The sequence below is a fragment of the Hesperophylax consimilis genome, chromosome 19 (assembly GCF_061612785.1).
Source record: "Hesperophylax consimilis isolate HC1 chromosome 19, BYU_Hcon_1.0, whole genome shotgun sequence".
Lineage (NCBI taxonomy): Eukaryota > Metazoa > Arthropoda > Insecta > Trichoptera > Limnephilidae > Hesperophylax > Hesperophylax consimilis.
In genome coordinates, this window is record NC_142854.1 from 5,724,960 (window position 1) to 5,742,685 (window position 17,726).

The 17,726-nt window shown below is 35.6% G+C and overlaps 3 protein-coding genes across 3 annotated transcripts; 2 read left to right on the top strand and 1 right to left on the bottom strand.

Annotated features, from left to right (window-relative positions):
* Positions 1 to 7,004: 7,004 nt before the first annotated feature.
* On the top strand, positions 7,005 to 11,979 carry LOC149414701 (uncharacterized). Its single transcript, XM_089643561.1, has one exon. The coding sequence runs from the start codon at positions 7,140 to 7,142 to the stop codon at positions 8,613 to 8,615; it is 1,476 nt and encodes a 491-aa protein (XP_089499687.1). The 5' UTR covers positions 7,005 to 7,139; the 3' UTR covers positions 8,616 to 11,979.
* A 936-nt stretch (positions 11,980 to 12,915) lies between these two features.
* Positions 12,916 to 14,165, bottom strand: Coq4 (Coenzyme Q4). Its single transcript, XM_089643161.1, has one exon. The coding sequence runs from the start codon at positions 14,096 to 14,098 to the stop codon at positions 13,286 to 13,288; it is 813 nt and encodes a 270-aa protein (XP_089499287.1). The 5' UTR covers positions 14,099 to 14,165; the 3' UTR covers positions 12,916 to 13,285.
* Positions 14,166 to 14,982: 817 nt separating this feature from the next.
* Positions 14,983 to 16,416, top strand: LOC149414703 (uncharacterized). Its single transcript, XM_089643197.1, has one exon. The coding sequence runs from the start codon at positions 15,286 to 15,288 to the stop codon at positions 16,153 to 16,155; it is 870 nt and encodes a 289-aa protein (XP_089499323.1). The 5' UTR covers positions 14,983 to 15,285; the 3' UTR covers positions 16,156 to 16,416.
* The last annotated feature ends 1,310 nt before the right edge of the window (positions 16,417 to 17,726 follow it).

Genomic DNA, 17,726 nt, shown 5'->3' on the forward strand with positions numbered 1-17,726 from the left:
AAAAAAAAAATCAACTTCTAACTCGATTTACTCGATAACGAAAGCTCAAATCAAAAAAAAATATACCACAAAATCGACTCCAAATGTGATGTAGATTCACCAGTTTCCCGCTTGTACTACGAGTTTCCGGCCACCCTGTATAAAGGGATGAAATACCATAATGCGCTGCCGGAAAACCTTAAGTCTACCCCAATTGGAAAATTAAAGATGTTGTGTAGGAGCCACATAAAGCAAGAAAAAATATAGTATATTTATACAGGGTGTATCGGCACTAACCCGACAAACTTTAACCAGCTATTCCTTAGCACATTTGGAGTAAAAAATGTTATGTACACTTTGCTGTCCGGTAACATTTTTTTTCTTTTAAAAACAAAAAATAAATAAAATTTCCACACTCCGCTACTGCCCACAGTATAGGGGTAAAATAATTGGCAACGCCGCGCTACTGTCATCTCTTTCACACATATTCTGTCTCAAGTCCCGTGTGGTTCCCGCCACCCCGTCTCGTATCAGTGGTCAGTGCTGTTTTGGGAGTTCGCATGTCATCAAGTTTCTAGTTTCGTTTTTGTTTTGTTATCTAAGTTTTTACTGTTGAAATATGCCCCTCAATTATCCACCTGCCGAGCAAGCAGATATTGTTTTTGTTTATGGATTTTGCAATGGAAATTCACGAGCAGCCGTAAGGGAGTATCGCATGAGGTTTCCTGGAAGACGCGTCCCACACCATGCTACCTTTGTCCAGGTTTGTACCCTATCAATTGTTTATTGAAACTATTTACATTCATTGATAATGCCAAAAAGCGCTTTTGAAATTTAAACTGGGAACATTAAAAACATAACAAGGGGCCACCAACTTTAAAAATGTAAATTGTACTTTAGGTGATTTGTGTTCAGTGGTCACTAAACGGCGTTTTAAAAAGTTAATTAATTTTAATCTCTAATAAATGCATCATTCACTGCAATTGAATTCACTCCCTTTCTCACCATGGGATTATTTAAATTACTTGAATTCAATTTCACCCCTGTGAATCCAAGATATCAACCGTACCTAGTTAAGAAAATTATAATTTAAAACACTTTGTTATACATTTTACTATAAAAAAATGAAATAAATGAAGAGAAAACGTAAGTTTTCTGATATGTGCCTAAAATAAGTGTTCTTTAAAAATAAAATGAGTGAAAAAGCCCGCGATTGTTTATTTGACATTATTACTGAGCTGAATAATAAAAGCAGTTGTTATTTGTTGTTTTGTTTCAGATGTATCAACAATTGCGTGACTGTGGCATCGGACGGATTGAAGGCGCCGGCGGAGGACACAACATCGTTCCTGTGGCAGTTGAGGAGAGAATCCTGAACTTAATTACCGAAGACCCCACGCTGTCCGTGCGTCGGGTCGCTCTGATGATAGGACACAGGGAACACATGGCGGTATGGAGAGTTCTGAAGAAGCACGGGCTCAAACCTTTTCACTATAGGCGCTGCCAAGGCCTCATGGAGAATGACCACTTTTCCAGAGTCGTGTACTGCAGAAGAATGCTGCATAATGTCATAAGAGATGCAGACTTCATGAAAAACATATTGTTTACCGACGAAGCACAGTTCACTAAAACAGGAGTGCTAAATGTGCACAACTTGCACCATTGGGCTGAACAAAACCCCAAGCTTGTTCGGGAGTCGTCGAGCCAGGACAGATTTTCCATCAACATGTGGGCAGGAATCCTGGGAAATCAAATACTCGGTCCAATCGAGTTGCCTCCCAGACTAAATGGACCGATGTATTTGGAGTTCTTACAAGTGCAACTGGGCGAGATTCTGGAAGATGTGAACCTCGAATTACTACGGAGAATGTGGTTCCAGCACGATGGAGCCCCACCACACTATTCGATTGCCGTGCGGAACTACTTGGATGTCGAGTTTCCTGGTCGTTGGATAGGCCGTGGAAGTCCGGCCATTGCTTGGCCACCAAGATCACCCGACCTGACCCCCCTGGATTACTACCTGTGGGGGGCTCTCAAGGAAAAAGTGTATGCTAAGCCAATAGCCTCAAGAGAGCAACTGCTCGAACGAGTGATGGAAGCCGCTGCAGAAATTAAAGCAAATCCTGCAAACTTAAATAATCAAAATATAACAAGACTACACGCTTGCATCGAAAATAATGGTAGTCACTTCGAACAAATGCTCCAATAAAAAAATTAACATAAACTACATGTCCGCATTTTCATTTATTATTTATTGGTAAAATTCTCACAATGTCATTCATTTACACATCAATATTACCTACATATCAATATTTAATAAAATCTGTAGAAGAGTATGCCCGTCGGCATTCAACAAGTTTTTCGACAAGTGTGTCGAAAAGCGTCTTCTCTCTTTCCTACACACTAAATATTAATGGTTAAAAATGAGACGACTGATGCTTGTAAGCGCGCCAATACGTAAAAACAACGAAACTCGAATAAGAATTGCCAGGTGGGTTTTTTAATCGCTTTAATCTGACTTTAAACAGTAATTAAACACGTAAAAATTATTTAATATAATATTACAGTACAGTACTTTGAACCTTCGCAATAAATTTATTTGATTTTAAGTTTAGTTTGTAGAACTCCATTTCAATTTAGAGATTTTTTTTATTTTAACAGTCTTATTAAAAAATTTATAAAAACAGTGTGTTTATAAACAAGTTCTGCTAGTTGTAATTATTATTACGCGTGACAGCTGTTTCACCTTCTGACGGCATTATCAAACTTTGGTAAAGCCACTTACAGACGACGTAAGTGATAACTTTCTTTTTTTATTATTCTGGCTTTATTGATTTCCGAGTAAATTGTCGTAAATTATTATTTGCTAATCCCAATATTATTTGCTAATGCTAATAATTAAGTGAAATTTTAAACAATGCAATAATAGGATTATTGCATTGTTAATTTCACTTAATGTCGTTGGTATTTCCAACTGATGACTCAGGGGTTTATTTCCCTGAATAATTAAGTATTTTGGGGTCTAATTATTATGCATTTCATTACATCCGATAATTTAAACAATTTTTATGTTGAATTGGGGTAAGTTTTATGGCTAAGGGAAGGAGTGGAAGGTGAGGAAGTACCTGGATATTCAGATCTGGTCACCAAATACGGCTAGTCATTTCAAGCAACGTTTAAATTCTAAACCTGGATATTCAGATCTGGTCACCAAATACGGCTAGTCATTTCAAGCAACGTTTAAATTCTGAACCTGGATATTCAGATCTGGTCACCAAATACGGCTAGTCATTTCAAGTAACGTTTAAATTCTAAACCTGGATATTCAGATCTGGTCACCAAATACGGCTAGTCATTTCAAGCAACGTTTAAATTCTGAACCTGGATATTCAGATCTGGTCACCAAATACGGCTAGTCATTTCAAGCAACGTTTAAATTCTAAACCTGGATATTCAGATCTGGTCACCAAATACGGCTAGTCATTTCAAGCAACGTTTAAATTCTGAACCTGGATATTCAGATCTGGTCACCAAATACGGCTAGTCATTTCAAGCAACGTTTAAATTCTAAACCTGGATATTCAGATCTGGTCACCAAATACGGCTAGTCATTTCAAGCAACGTTTAAATTCTGAACCTGGATATTCAGATCTGGTCACCAAATACGGCTAGTCATTTCAAGCAACGTTTAAATTCTGAATTAATTAATCAATTACGAAAAAGCGTGGGGTTAAGAATATTTTTTTTAAATTATAGTTGTAATTTATTGTCGATTTTTTAAAAAAATTGCGATATTTTAAATAAAATTTAATAATTATTGTTTAAATAAATTAGCAATCTGGCAGCATTCATTTGCAGGTGGTCAATCCAATGCAGTCATGACGTTTGTGTGAGTGCTTTCCTTTGTCTCAGTGTGTTGCGCAGCAGTTTTATATGAACCGTTTTTTGATTCATCGGGATTGTTTTTAAAACTATACATTCTTTGTACCTTCAAATTAGTGGAAATAAACTTAAGTGTGTCAAGCTGCTCGTTATATTCCGGTAATTCTGGAAGGCTTTTAACATAAGCAATAATATTCATAAATCACATTCCGCGAAGTTGTAAATAACTAAATTTATTAAAAAATATACGTTGTAGGATAGCCTAGCAAGTAACATTTTGACAGAGCACTTACGGTGATTTAAAAAACAACGGCGCTGTTCAAATAATCCAATTATTATTATTGATAAGTACCTAAGTGAGGAAAATTGTTTTTAAAAGTGCTCAGAATTATTGGACTTCGATTATAAATTCAGGAAATCTACTAATTAGTTTCTTAGTTTCAAAATTAGACTATTTAATACGTGAAACGCGTAAGAGGTGAAACCAAAGCATTCCAGAGGTGAAACAATTTAGATACAAAAATAAAACTGATGTGTACAATACAAGAAGACAATCAGTGATTCGCATACGAAAAATGTGAATAATCATTATTGTTAAATAAAATATTTCTTTTCTGGTACTGGATTATGTAATACGGGCTTCGTTCGCAGCAACACGCGAGAGTTGCGATGTTGCTTTCAAATTTTGACAAAGGATAAAACAGTGGTGACATGTGGTGAAAATATGTTTAATTAATTTTTTATTAAAAAAAAACGTTACCGGACAGCAAAGTGCACATAACATTTTTTACTCCAAATGTGCTAAGGAATAGCTGGTTAAAGTTTGTCGGGTTAGTGCCGATACACCCTGTATGTAGGTAACAAATTAACTAGTCATTTGTAAACTTAAATGTACAAATTACTAAAATAAAATAAATAAATATGATAAAGTTTGTTTCTTTCATGATAATTATAATGCAAAGTTTATCGACAAAAGATTTAGTTTAAATAAATTGGTTTATTGTTTTATACCTGCCAACTGTTTTCATGTTTGAGTTGTAGATCGAATAATGATAAATCATGTGCGTATAATACTTTCCAGCTTTTTATTGTAACCAGAACGTGTACCAACGAATTGATAATGAGAAATAAAAATATATATTTTTATAGTAGGTCCGTTTTGTATGATATGCAAAACATCGTAAGCGACAAAGATTGCCTTTTACGAATATTAGAGGGAGCGCGCTTATATTAAAAAAACATAATAATAATAATTAAGTGAAAATATTTAATAAAGTACGACTCGTTTGAAATAGAGCAAAACTCTCTTATGCTTTAGTTGCATTGATGTATTATACTAGATTAGCCCTGTCTAGTTAAATTAATTTTAAAAATAACGCCACGTAGCGTACGTCACAAATATGGAGATGAACTTAACAAACCAACTCTGTTTAAACTCCTTGTACAAGCGTTCAAACTCGTAAGCGAAACAACGGAGAATTTGTTGTCAGAGGTGTTGTAATATGGACATAATTCAAATTTAAATATTTGGAACTCGGTTATTTTTGTGATTGAAAAAATGAACTTGCCCAGCATAGCTGAGAACCAAAATAGACCAACAAAAGGTAAAACGCAATGCACAGTGCCCATTTCACATTGCGTCATAATGCGTGGGCCTTTTCATAAATGTGCATGTGAACCAAACCAAAATTGTGTTGGGGTTATTTTTATATGAATATGCCGTGTCTAGTCTAATTTAGTCTATGTTTAGTTGTATTTAAAGATACACTTTGGTTTTTTTCATGCCTTTAACATATTAAATGGCAGAAAAAAACGTGTTTTCAATAATTTTCGGAGCTTACTTTGCGATTTTTTCTGAATTTGAAAGGAAAATTCATATAATTAACATAGGCATACTAAATGCATAGATATTATCTTCAAAAATATTTTTTTTTAACATAAAAACTTAAAGACTTGTTACAAATCGGTAGAAATTGGGTATGCGGGGGCTTAACTATTTCCATAATATAAGGTGGAAGGTATTAATAAAACTTACATTCGCTATAAAGTTTGGTACCATAAGTATATTACTTAAAAAATGAGAAGAAAAAATCGTCTCCTGTAAAATTTAGTTTTTGTCGGTTACGATCTTTAGGCGATCATGGCTCGATTTATTCTTTGTTTATAAAAATCAAAAAAAAATAGGCAAGCCACATATGGTAATTTATTATCCCGACCGTCGCTTTTTCTTGCGGGCATAATGCACTTTTTCTACAATCACAGGATAATATGGAGATGAATGATGGATTCGCCGAACATCACAGCGGTGCTGCCAAGGTTTGTTATCTATATGAGGGTATTGTGTCATCGCTTTATTAGCAGCGGACACATACCTGGACGGATGACGAAACTTGCGCTGGCACTGTTGTTAAACGCGGTAGACTCTCTCGCTGCAGCAGCTGGTAGAGTTTCTTCACCACCTAGGATTCTTGCTGCAGAGTCTCCATCTTCTATCTTCGTCGAACCTCAAAGCGGTGCTGCCAAGGTCTGGTATCTAAGCGAGATATTGTGTCAGCTCTTTATTAGCAACAGATACATGCCTGGACGGGCGAACCTCGTGTTGGCGCTGTTAGTGGACGCGGTGGACTCTCTTGCTGCAGTAGCTGGTCCAGTTTCTTTCCCACCTAGGATTCTTGCGGCAGAGTCTCTATCTTTTCTTTTATCTTCGTGTTACCCGTTCCTGTACTTCATTTTACTTAACTTAACTTCACTTTCTTTTTTTTTAATATTTATATTTTTTGTAATACCTGCATCAACTGTAAAGCGCCCCTGAGGTGATGTCTCACAAAAGCGGCGCTATCCAAATTATCCAAGAAATAAATAAATAAATTACAACAGACAATTAAATAATTACACTATTTCACTTTATTTATTTAGTTTGACGTATTATTAATATAATGGGGTATTTGCTACAGTGTCTCTCCTATATAAGTACGAGAAAAACAGTTAAAAATTATTAGAAAATATGTTTTTTATTTATCAAGACATCATCACATAGATCAAAATGTGACGGTAGGAACTATTATTTGGTATGGAAAAATATTGCTAGGTTGGTACTTTTACATACATTTTATTGCTTCACACTCTTCAATTGGTAGTTTGTAAGCAACAGCGGTGACGTTTGCGTAGTGAGTGGTTTATTTATGTTTACGCGTGACATTCTATATCGTAAACAAAACTTTACCAAGCAAACTAATAACGACATCAAAACTTAATTAATTCACAAATAAAACCCCAAAATGTCTCAAGATGAGGACGTTGAACTGAAAGAGCTGGTGACAGAAGCTTTAGAAAAAAATGGAGTCCTTGCCAAAATTAGAGCTCAACTTCGAGCCAATATTTTCATGACCCTAGAAAACGAAAACGACCAGAAATATCAAAATTCAAGACTTAAAGACGTTCTGTCGACCCGTGATGGCTTACTAACCCTTCTTCTAGTGCAGGAATTGGTTGAATTTTGTAATTTGGTACAGACAGCCTCTGTATTCAAGGCTGAAACCGGACAAGGTAAAATGTATTCGTACGAAGGAAGACTCAATCTTTTGCAAGGTTTAAAATTGTCCAGCAGTGTTAATAATGATGTTCCAGTTCTAGTACATTTAATCCAGATGCTGTTTAACGTAATTAGAAGTAAAGATAAACTTCGTACAAACTCAGGTATTGCCGCAAATGATAATAATATCATCGATGGTTCAAATGAGAGATCTTTCAATGAAAGCGAGGGCAGTCCAATTCCAGGAGTTGAAAATAATACATTCCTCGTTAATAGTGGAAGATCAGATCATTACGATCTGTCTTTTGATTCAGAAAGCTCTGTCCATGATGATAAAAACAATGCACTATTGAATATAAATCATTCGTCAGAATCTAACGATTCGTTATCTACGGAAATAGCGGGAAAAATGTCTTCAAAAGTTTCAACGGAAAGTGACCTACGATCCGAGGAATCGTCGATTAAACCTGATACTCCAGATCTATCGCAAAATGCTGCTAACGATTCTTCCGAAGAACAGAATTCCAAGTCCAACGATAGTCAAAAATCTAATATGAACTCGTACAGCAAATATTTAAGCGATAAACATAAATCTAATAAAAGCAAACCGGGTTCAAACGATGAAGCCCCGCCTGTTGATAATATAATGAAGCATTTCATCAATAGTAAACTCGGCGACAGTGGTAAGTCCGATCAGAGCATATCGGAGGAGATATTGAAAGCGTACAGCGATAGCGTTACGTGGTCGGAAGATTCACCGAGAACAGAGTCAAATACGTCGCTGCCTCCGAGAAATATCCTCGACGATACATTGCAAGAAAGCCCATCTACAAAACAACGAGTCAACAATCAAATCAACAACTTAAAACAACAAAGTTTAACAGTGAAAGACGCTACAACGAATATAACGTCGAAAAAAATCAATGAAACGAACAACACCTCAAATCTCACTAAAGAATTGGTACTTAAATCCAATGATAGAAGCATTAAGATTGATAAAAATAGTGTTTTAGAAAAGGAGAACCCTGATAAAGCGAACTGGAGTCCCTTAGCGGACTTGCCTACGTTGGTTGTCACCAAAAACACAAAGATTTTACCGTGCTATAATGTTAGTAAGACTGGTTCGGAGTCCGATCCAATTGTAATCCCTGAGAAAGTTGAAATTGCCCCGAAAAAAGCTAGCGTAATTGTCGAGAATGTTAAACATTGGTCCGATAACTAAGTGAAAAGTGGAAGTGGAAAACCGTTAGAAGCGTAACGGGGACTTGTTTGTGTGTCCAAAGCAAGTTTATCACTAATCTACTTCTATATCAGTCTTTATTACAGTATAAAGTAAAAAAAATTATCACTTATATTATTTTCTTGCCATTTAAAATTGACTGAATCATCCTACATTTACAATTTTTTTTTTTAAATTGATTTAATTTACATCTAACAATTATTATTGTGTAATATCAAATTAAAAGCCAGAATATTGTTTTATCTCACCATTTCTGGCAGAGGCGATACTTAAGCTTTCATTTTTCACAAAAATGTGAGAACAATCAAGAATGTTATTTGTATGTGAAATTTATTATGATAGTGACGTGACGATTGATACGTCTCATATATTGTTATGAGATGTCAATTTCAATCGTTCAGGGGGGTTCAATGGTGGTATATTTATAGGTGAAGGATGAAAGTGGACAGAGTGCTGTAGAAATGAGTTCCGTAAGTGTTAAAACCATAGAATAAAGAAGAACACTAGAGCCGCCTTTCATACAAATTTTAATGGATTCGATTGTCGCCACTGACATCGTACATAACCATTCCATTTGAATTTCAATTTAATAATGGTGAAACACAGTTCTGCATATGAAATTTAAGCAAAGAAAGGTCAGACTTTTGAATCACGAAATACGCCTAATGGACAAGCCCATTTCTTTCGTTCTTTATTCTGTGGCTAAAAATCTGTATCTGTGATGTCAAGTGTAATAAGCAAGAATAAGAAATACTTGGGTGGTTTGGACATGGGGTGGATGAAAAAATAAAGGAGTGTAAGGCGGAAGAAGTTGTGGATGATCAAGGAAGACAAAATGGCGTGAGGCTGATAGGGATATTGAAAGAAGGGCAATTGCAGGAAACTTTATTAATAGCAGACTGGACTGGAGGACTCCATTAATTGGACAACTTTGTATTAGTGCGATTGGCAAAGAAGCGAAGCTACCAGTCCACAATGGAGTAAGTTCTTGCTGTACCAACTGATGTATGGCAGTGAGGCTTGGAACTAGCAGAGGATGGTTAAGTGTGGTGTTTGAGAGAGAGAGTACAAAAACAGTGTGCAATATGGCTGTGAATGAATGAATGAATACTAGGAGCAGGTATTTGGGAAGTATGTTTATGAGAGATGGGATGGCTGATAGAGATATTGAAAGAAGGGTGAATGCAGGAAACTCCATTAATGGAGGACAGAACGCGATTGACGCCAATAAAAAGTTTTCCAAAGAAGCGAAGCTAGCTGTCCACAGTGGTGTGCTGTACCAACTGATGTATAACAGTGAGGCATGGAACTAGCAGACAATGGATGAAAGTAGACTGAATGCGGTAGAAATTAGATATCTGAGGGGTTTGTGTGGTAAAGCTTCGTATGACTGTTTTAAAAATGAGATCCAGAAAGAATACAAGGCAGATGTAAGCGAAATGGTTAAGAAAGGGACACTTAGATGATTTGGGCATGTGAGGAGAATATATGATGTGGAATTTAATGACAGTAGTAGTCTGGGACAATGCGGTCAGAATAACTGAAGAGTATGTATGAATTTTAATGTGTGGCAGTCTTCTATGCTTACCCCTGCGGAAAAATTATTTAAAGGTTAATAATTAGTACTCTGTTTTTAAGTTGTGCATTTTCTCATAATTTTATTAGTATCTGCTGTGTTTTGTTTTATAACTTGAATCATTTCATTTTCGTATGTGTGTTGAAGTAATGCTAAATCATGTGTTTTTGGTTTGAAAATTTGATCGCCTGGAAATAATTTTGGTGCGTAGAAAAGAATAAAATATCAGGCCTACAAAAAATGCTTTCAGGTGTAAAATCTCCTGCTCGCATATCAGACTTTTCGGATATGGTTTTATCGCATAATGAGACAAATTAAGTTTTTTAAATTATGATATGTTTTTTATTATTTGTGCCGAACTTCAGAAATTATAATAAAACATGAATTTTATCAGTGTTTTCTTGTTTCAAATAATTAATAATAAATAATTTTAATTTCAAAATTTTCGCCATCTGCGTAAGGAGTATGTGATTTCGCCCAATTCCGAATTCGCCTTCAATCAGAATTGAGAAAAAATTGTTTTGTTGTAATATGAATGACTGCTTGTGTTAATTCACACGTAATAATTAATAGTAAACTTTGACTGACTTATATTGTAATGCCGTCCCATTTTTAGGAATAATTTAGGTCTGTTTGTCTCTAAAAATATCGAGGATCAGGGTCCCAGGTTACCAAGCATCACGGGTTCAATTTCTGGTAGAAGTCCACTATCATTGCACAAGCAAAAAAATTCTAGTGGGTAGAATTCAAACAGTTCAGCCATTCGTAACCCGGGAATGTTTGTCATTCTTTTTAAAGCGATGCCATACGTAGTAATGCAAAATCATCTGTTTTTGGTTTGAAAATTTGGTCACCTAGAAATATTTCAGATGCTTTAATTATATACTGCGAGTAGAATACATCTTGGCCTTTGAAACGATCGAGTATTTTTTAGATAAGTCTTTTTATAAGCCCAGAAAAAAATAATGTATAAGGCCTATGAAAACTGCTTTAAAGTTCAAAATCTCCTACTTACGAACCCATTTTCGGTTATGTTTTTATCGTATAATGTGGCAAATTAAGTTATTTATAAAATGATTAAAAAAAAATTAAATATTTATGCCTGAACATCCACAAAATAAAATAAAAGGCACTTTTTGGCCATGTTTTTTTCTTGCATAAATCAAAACAGGCGGATGGTGTTAAGCGGGAATTTAAACCTTATCGCCATCTACGTAAGGGTTGTTATTGATAGCGGCTCAATTTAAAATATTACACGATGTAGTGCATCGCCTTAATAAAATAATAGTAATTTATGTGTGAATTAATCTGTAGATTTATAAATTGTATTTCATTGTCACTTACCGAAAATGGTAGACTATTTTTTATTATTATTTTTAACATAATTCATATTATTTCTAATTTAATTTAAGACATTTGTATTTATTTTTTAGTTTGTTATTTATTATTATTAAACGAGCAGGCAAAATTCTGCTGATACGATCATACCTGGTTTCACAATAAGTTTAACAATAATTGAATAAGTAAACTATGCATTTCTTTTCTCCAAATTAAATTGGTTTATATGTATTAGCAGCAATGATGATATGTTGTGGAAGTTTGTTCCATGCATCCACTACTCTATTTGCAAGGAAGTGTTTCCTAAGATCGGACACAAAAGGTGTTGTGTCTACAGATTTTTATTTTTTTGTTGGTGGTGAAGATTTCTTGGACGCCAAGGTGTTTTTGTTGTGCATTGTACTTAATTATTGGAGAGTTTCTTTCTCAGTTTGTCATTGATTTTTTGTGAAATATATTATTTAATATTTAAAAAAATAAAACATTCTCACTTCAATTGTTTTTTTTGTTTGTTTGTATACTCCATTATATACTATTTGTACAGTATTCATACTTCTGCCACACATCTAGGTTCATATCATAACACCATTGTAGACTGTTGGTGTTCAGTCCTCTAAATACAGTTCCTGCATTCCATCCTTCTTTAAATGTCTTTCCGTCTCTCGTGAGGATACTTCCCAGAGTGTGTATGAATGTAATTGTAACGTTTAGTAAACCAACCTTGACAATATTACAAGCGTAAAGAGTTGGAATAACGAAGGAATATAGATGAAGGAAGGATGGTGTTCCAGGACGAAGTTGCGATGTGTTAAATCCTCTCTGCCTACCTTGAGATGAAATGGAGTGATTTTTAAATACATCTGTTTGAATTTCACTTTTATTTTGGGGAATGAATGAATGCAAACTTTGGAAGTGGAAATTAACCCACTTCCCGACATCCGATCAAGCCGAAACTTGGCATATAAAATCACTCTCAACACGCATACTTCGTCCTAGACATAAGAATTGATAAGCACCCACTTGTATCTTGACTTCTGGACCGAACAGACACGCGAAAGCGTTCAGTTTGAGATAAAATTCAGGACATAAGGCCTCTGAAGATGGACAGTGAGATCTGTCCGAAACGTCAGGAATTAAAAAGTCCTTTTAAGGACTACGTTACGCGGGTAAACGGAGAACATCATTCTACATCGTACACCCGTGAAAACCTTAACCATAACATATATATATACATTTTTTAATTTAAAAATAAATGTATCGAAGTAAAAAACAAAGTTTTTTACGGATTGATTTTTAGTGACTACATACAAAATATCAATAAAAGGAGAATAAGTAACATAATTTATTTATAAACATAACAGTTAAAAATTCTATATCCACTAATAAAATACTACATAATGTCGCCGGATGCGTAATACCTCCAAAGTGGAGATGTATTTTACAGTAAAATGTAAAAACCAATTTCGGAGCAGGAAAACAAAGGTAGACCTCCAAATAATATTTATTTATTAATGTACACAATAAATTAAAAGAAATGGCAGACTCCATTCATTTTCCAGTTTAAAAAAAAGATATTTAACTCGCCTATAAAATTTCAAAATTTTTCACGTTGGAGATATTACAATATCTAACCTAATGGTATATGTACTATGTTATCTGCACTGAACAGGTTATCCCTAGCAATGTGATCACATTTCTATTGGTCTATCTCATCAGTGGCTGTCGGAAATGTAACCATTTACACTAGAAGTTTAGTAATATTCATTTCACTGTAAAAGTCTTCAATCGGTTGTTCCCAACGTTTCTCAAAGTATATTCCTTGCAAGAAGCTAGCATTGGTCCCCGTTTCTATCGCCCACGGCAGATAATGCTGAATATATAACTGACGATGCTTCGGTTTGAGGCGAACCGCACCGAATATACCCCCGCCAACACACATGGGCAGCCTGGTCTGTAAACCCTCCACCCATTTGATAGTAACCTCTCCTAGCATGGTCGTCTTCATCCCTAAACACGCATGCACCAAGTCATGAACTTCCCTATACCTCTGCATCACATAAGCTAATTCCACATCCTTAATAAACTGCACAGGCAACCGCGAATCTGCTGTAACTCCATTTTCCACGAGAAAATCGCTGTACATCTTCCCGACGGTTCCATCGGGAAGTTTTCTCAACCTTTCATAGTCTAAAGTCTTGGAGTTTATGCGCGGTTTATTCCTCAAGATATCAGCTCCTTCCTCTGTCTTCAGCATCTGTTCTCTCATGTAAATCAAGGCAGATTGTCCAGTCACTTCTCCTAGACAAGCAATCATATCTCCTCTGTAAGGATCCATTAAAGATATGGCTGCCGATCCAATAGATAAAGCCACTTTTTGAAATTGGCTGAGTTCAATGAAATTAGTTTTAACTTCTTGCTCGAAAGATTCATCCTTGGGTAATTCTTGAGCTGATGGCAAATAATTATTTATCGTTTGGTGCAAATTTGAAGATTGTAGACATCTTATTCCAGCGTTTTTAAAGGGCAAAATGCTTAACGGTTTTATCAGCATTGTGTTTTATTATTTCGAAAATATTTTAGCCGACGATTTTTTTTTTAGTATCTCCTGTCAGTTTTATTTTGACATAAGAGGTCATAGATAAAATATGTTGGTGTTGCTAGTGATAAAAACAGTGATTTCGATTTTTAAAAGGTATGAGCTACAGTGAATCCAGCATGTCTAGAAATGTATTAAATTGGAACTAAATTTTTCATTACTATGGCAACACCGAATTAGTTGCTTTGTCTATGACGTTTCGTATGTCTGTCATGTTATGGTCATGTTGCTCCGATTTACTGTCTTAAATCCGTGTATGATCCGCTCATTTAATAATTATTTTTTCATTGTTTGCCTGTATATTGTTTGAATTTAATTAAAATGAACAAACCGATACGTAGTGGTGCAAGAGAAGTTATATACAGCGTTTTTCAACGCTGCCTAGCCGAATATCGCGCGAAGATGCTCCTATCTAATTTAGAAGATGTTTACAAACGAACTGCAGAAATGACTGGTACGTAGTATAGTTTTTTTAATAAATTTCATTAGTATTAGAAGATTTATGCCAATTTTCGAGCGATTATAACCGTTACAATCTGATTTGAGGTTATGCTTAACAATCCGAATTTGACATTTCCTTTTGACAGTTCATATGAGGCCACAGGAAAAAGGGAATAACTCAATTAAAAAAAAAATTTGCAACTTCTTTAAACTCATAGAAAAGTAACTTTTTTCTTAATTTTATCTTTCTTTCTTTCTTTCTAAATGAATATTATCTAGTATGTGTTTTTTTTAACTATAATTTTTTTCTATAATACTAATTTTAATGATGTTTTTCACACACAGGAAAATCTGAATCAACGGTAAGACGAATCGTCAAGGAAGGGGAAAAGGCAGACGGAAAATTTGAAACCCCGGGAAAACGGAAAATAGGACGCCCTAAAAAAGAGTTGGATGATTTTGATATTTGTGCCATTCGACAAAAAATTCATTTTTTTTACATAGTGCGAAAAGAAGTCCCAACTTTAAGAACATTACTAACTGTACTCAAAGAAGACATTGGATTTGATGGTAGCCGGGAATATTTAAGAAGAATTTTGCATTCCATCGGCTTTGTTTATAAAAAGTGCAAAACAAACAGAAGTGCTCTTATTGAAAAAACAAATATTGCGGCGAAAAGAGAGCATTACTTAAAAATTATCATGGATAACCGAAATTTACCTGAAGAACTGCAAAAAAATATTATTTACTTGGATGAAAGTTATATCCATTCATCCTACAAGCTAAAGAAATGCTGGCAATCTATGGATGTGACAGGAGTTCAACACGATATTTCAAAAGGTAAGCGCTGGATCATTGTTCACGCTGGAAGTGAAATGGGTTTTGTCCCTAATGCCCTATTAATTTTTAATGGAACAAACAAAAAAGAGGATTACCATTCTGAAATGAATGCACATAATTTTAAAAAGTGGGTTGTTGAGAAGCTCATACCCAATATAGCAGAGCCCTCCATTATTGTCATGGATAATGCGCCTTATCACAGTGTTGTGAGAAACAAGGCACCAACAACCTCAACGAGAGTTAATGACATAAAAGCATGGTTATTACATAACAACATTGTTTTTGACAATTCATTAAGGAAACCATCATTGTTGGCTCTGGTTAAAATGCATAAGCCAGAGCCTGTATATGATATTGATGAAGTATTAGGAGAGCATGGTCACACGGTTGTAAGGCTTCCCCCTTACCACTGCGACCTTAACCCGATTGAGCTAATTTGGGCACAGGCCAAACGAAAAGTTGCATCTCAGAATATTGGAAACACGGTCAATATAAAAGAGCTGACAGAAAATGCTTTTAATAGCATAAGTGCTGATGATTGGAAAAATTGTTGCAAACACGTGATGAAAATTGAGGCAGAATATTATGCACGAGGCAGTACTCTGTATGATGATATCGATGAACTGATAATACGTTTAGATGAAGATGAAGATACGGAAGAAGAAGAATCGCATGAGGACGAAGATAATAATTACATGTCAGGTGTTGAATTAATAGACTCAGATTTTTAAATACCTTTTGTACCTACGTTTTTATAGCGAAATAAACGCCCACTTAAGACTTGTTTTGTTTTATTTTACTTCCATTTAAATTACAGTTTTTTGTGCAAAATTTTTGAAAATACAAATACGTTATGAAATATGCATTTTGGCTGAAGTGTTTTTTTTTAACATACATTCATTGTCCTATGAGCCATCTTGGTGTTGCCATTTAAAACCTAGAAAACGATTGCAGCGCCATCATTTGTTTTCTACACTTAAATGTCGAGCTGTACATTGGCTAAAATCCGGTTTTGGAAAAATTATTATACTATAATTTTGCAACAAATGACGATAGGTAAATACTCTGTTTCAAAAATGGTAAAAAAAAGTTATAAAATAGATAGCCCGTGAATTTAATGTAATACTTCTGTATAACATAATATAAAAACAATATTTTTTTTATGTGACACCTCACAAAAGCGCCCCTGACCAGAGGAGCCATGTCGCCACCCGGTTGGACAGAGTTGTGGGGCGGCTTAAGATAGGGGCTGTAGAGAAGGATTTATTAATGCGGGTCTTGATGAGGCCAGTATTATATAAAGGAGGAAAAACAGTTGCCGGTAACATACGAGCCGTCTTACACAAAATCGAGTCGAAGAAGTGGCCCATTCTCATGGAGCCGACATCAGCTGTGAACAGGTGTTCCGCTCGTGTACGTCGAGCATCAGTGTATTAGAGATGGCAATCGGTCTGTTAACAATGGATTGTCAATCAGACGGACTGCCCTCCTTTATACAGAATCATGTAGGTTTATCAAGTATTGTACTGGCTCCAGCCCAGAGGTGGCTCCCAAATTCAATTTTTGGGTGTACTTGAATCCCAAATTATTTGTTTAGGGTTGGCAGCTGGTAACTATTGAAGAATCTGGTAGACCTATACAAGACGCCCAGTTTCTTGGAAGACAGATTGGAAGGGAGAGTGCCATCAAATTACACCACAGTCTCTGACCAGGTTGGCCTTACCCCAGGCGCGAACCTTCTCGAGGTGGTTGTCAACTTTTTGTCTCAAACCTACCCGAGCTGTACGGACATCAAGAGTGGAATAGGGCTTGCCAAAAAGATAACCCTCATGAACGGTGCTGTCATCAGCGTATCAATAAATCGGTGCACATTCAACAATATCGTTGATGTTTGAATTGTTCTGCCCTTGAAAAAGTCCACAATCCAACTATGCAGGGTTGTATTGATCCCATACGATGGTAACTTTCCTTCAAGCGCCCGGTACCAGACCCTATCAAAGGCTTTGGAGTTATCCAACCCAACTGTTTGAGTTTCTCCAAAACGTTCCAAATATACATTACATACCCCACGATAGCCACGCAATCGGTTTCGACGGAATCCATATTGCCGATCGCTTAGGATGCTGTTATTCTCAAGGTATGTGCCAACCTTTCCAAGGATTTGACGGAGAAGAGAATGTAGCAATCCATTGCAGATGTGATTACCTCTCCCACCTAGCACGCACAAATTGAAGGGTCCTCTGAGCTAAAGCAGACCGCACTCCAAGGAAGGAAGAGATGGAAATTGATGTTATTTTGGTGC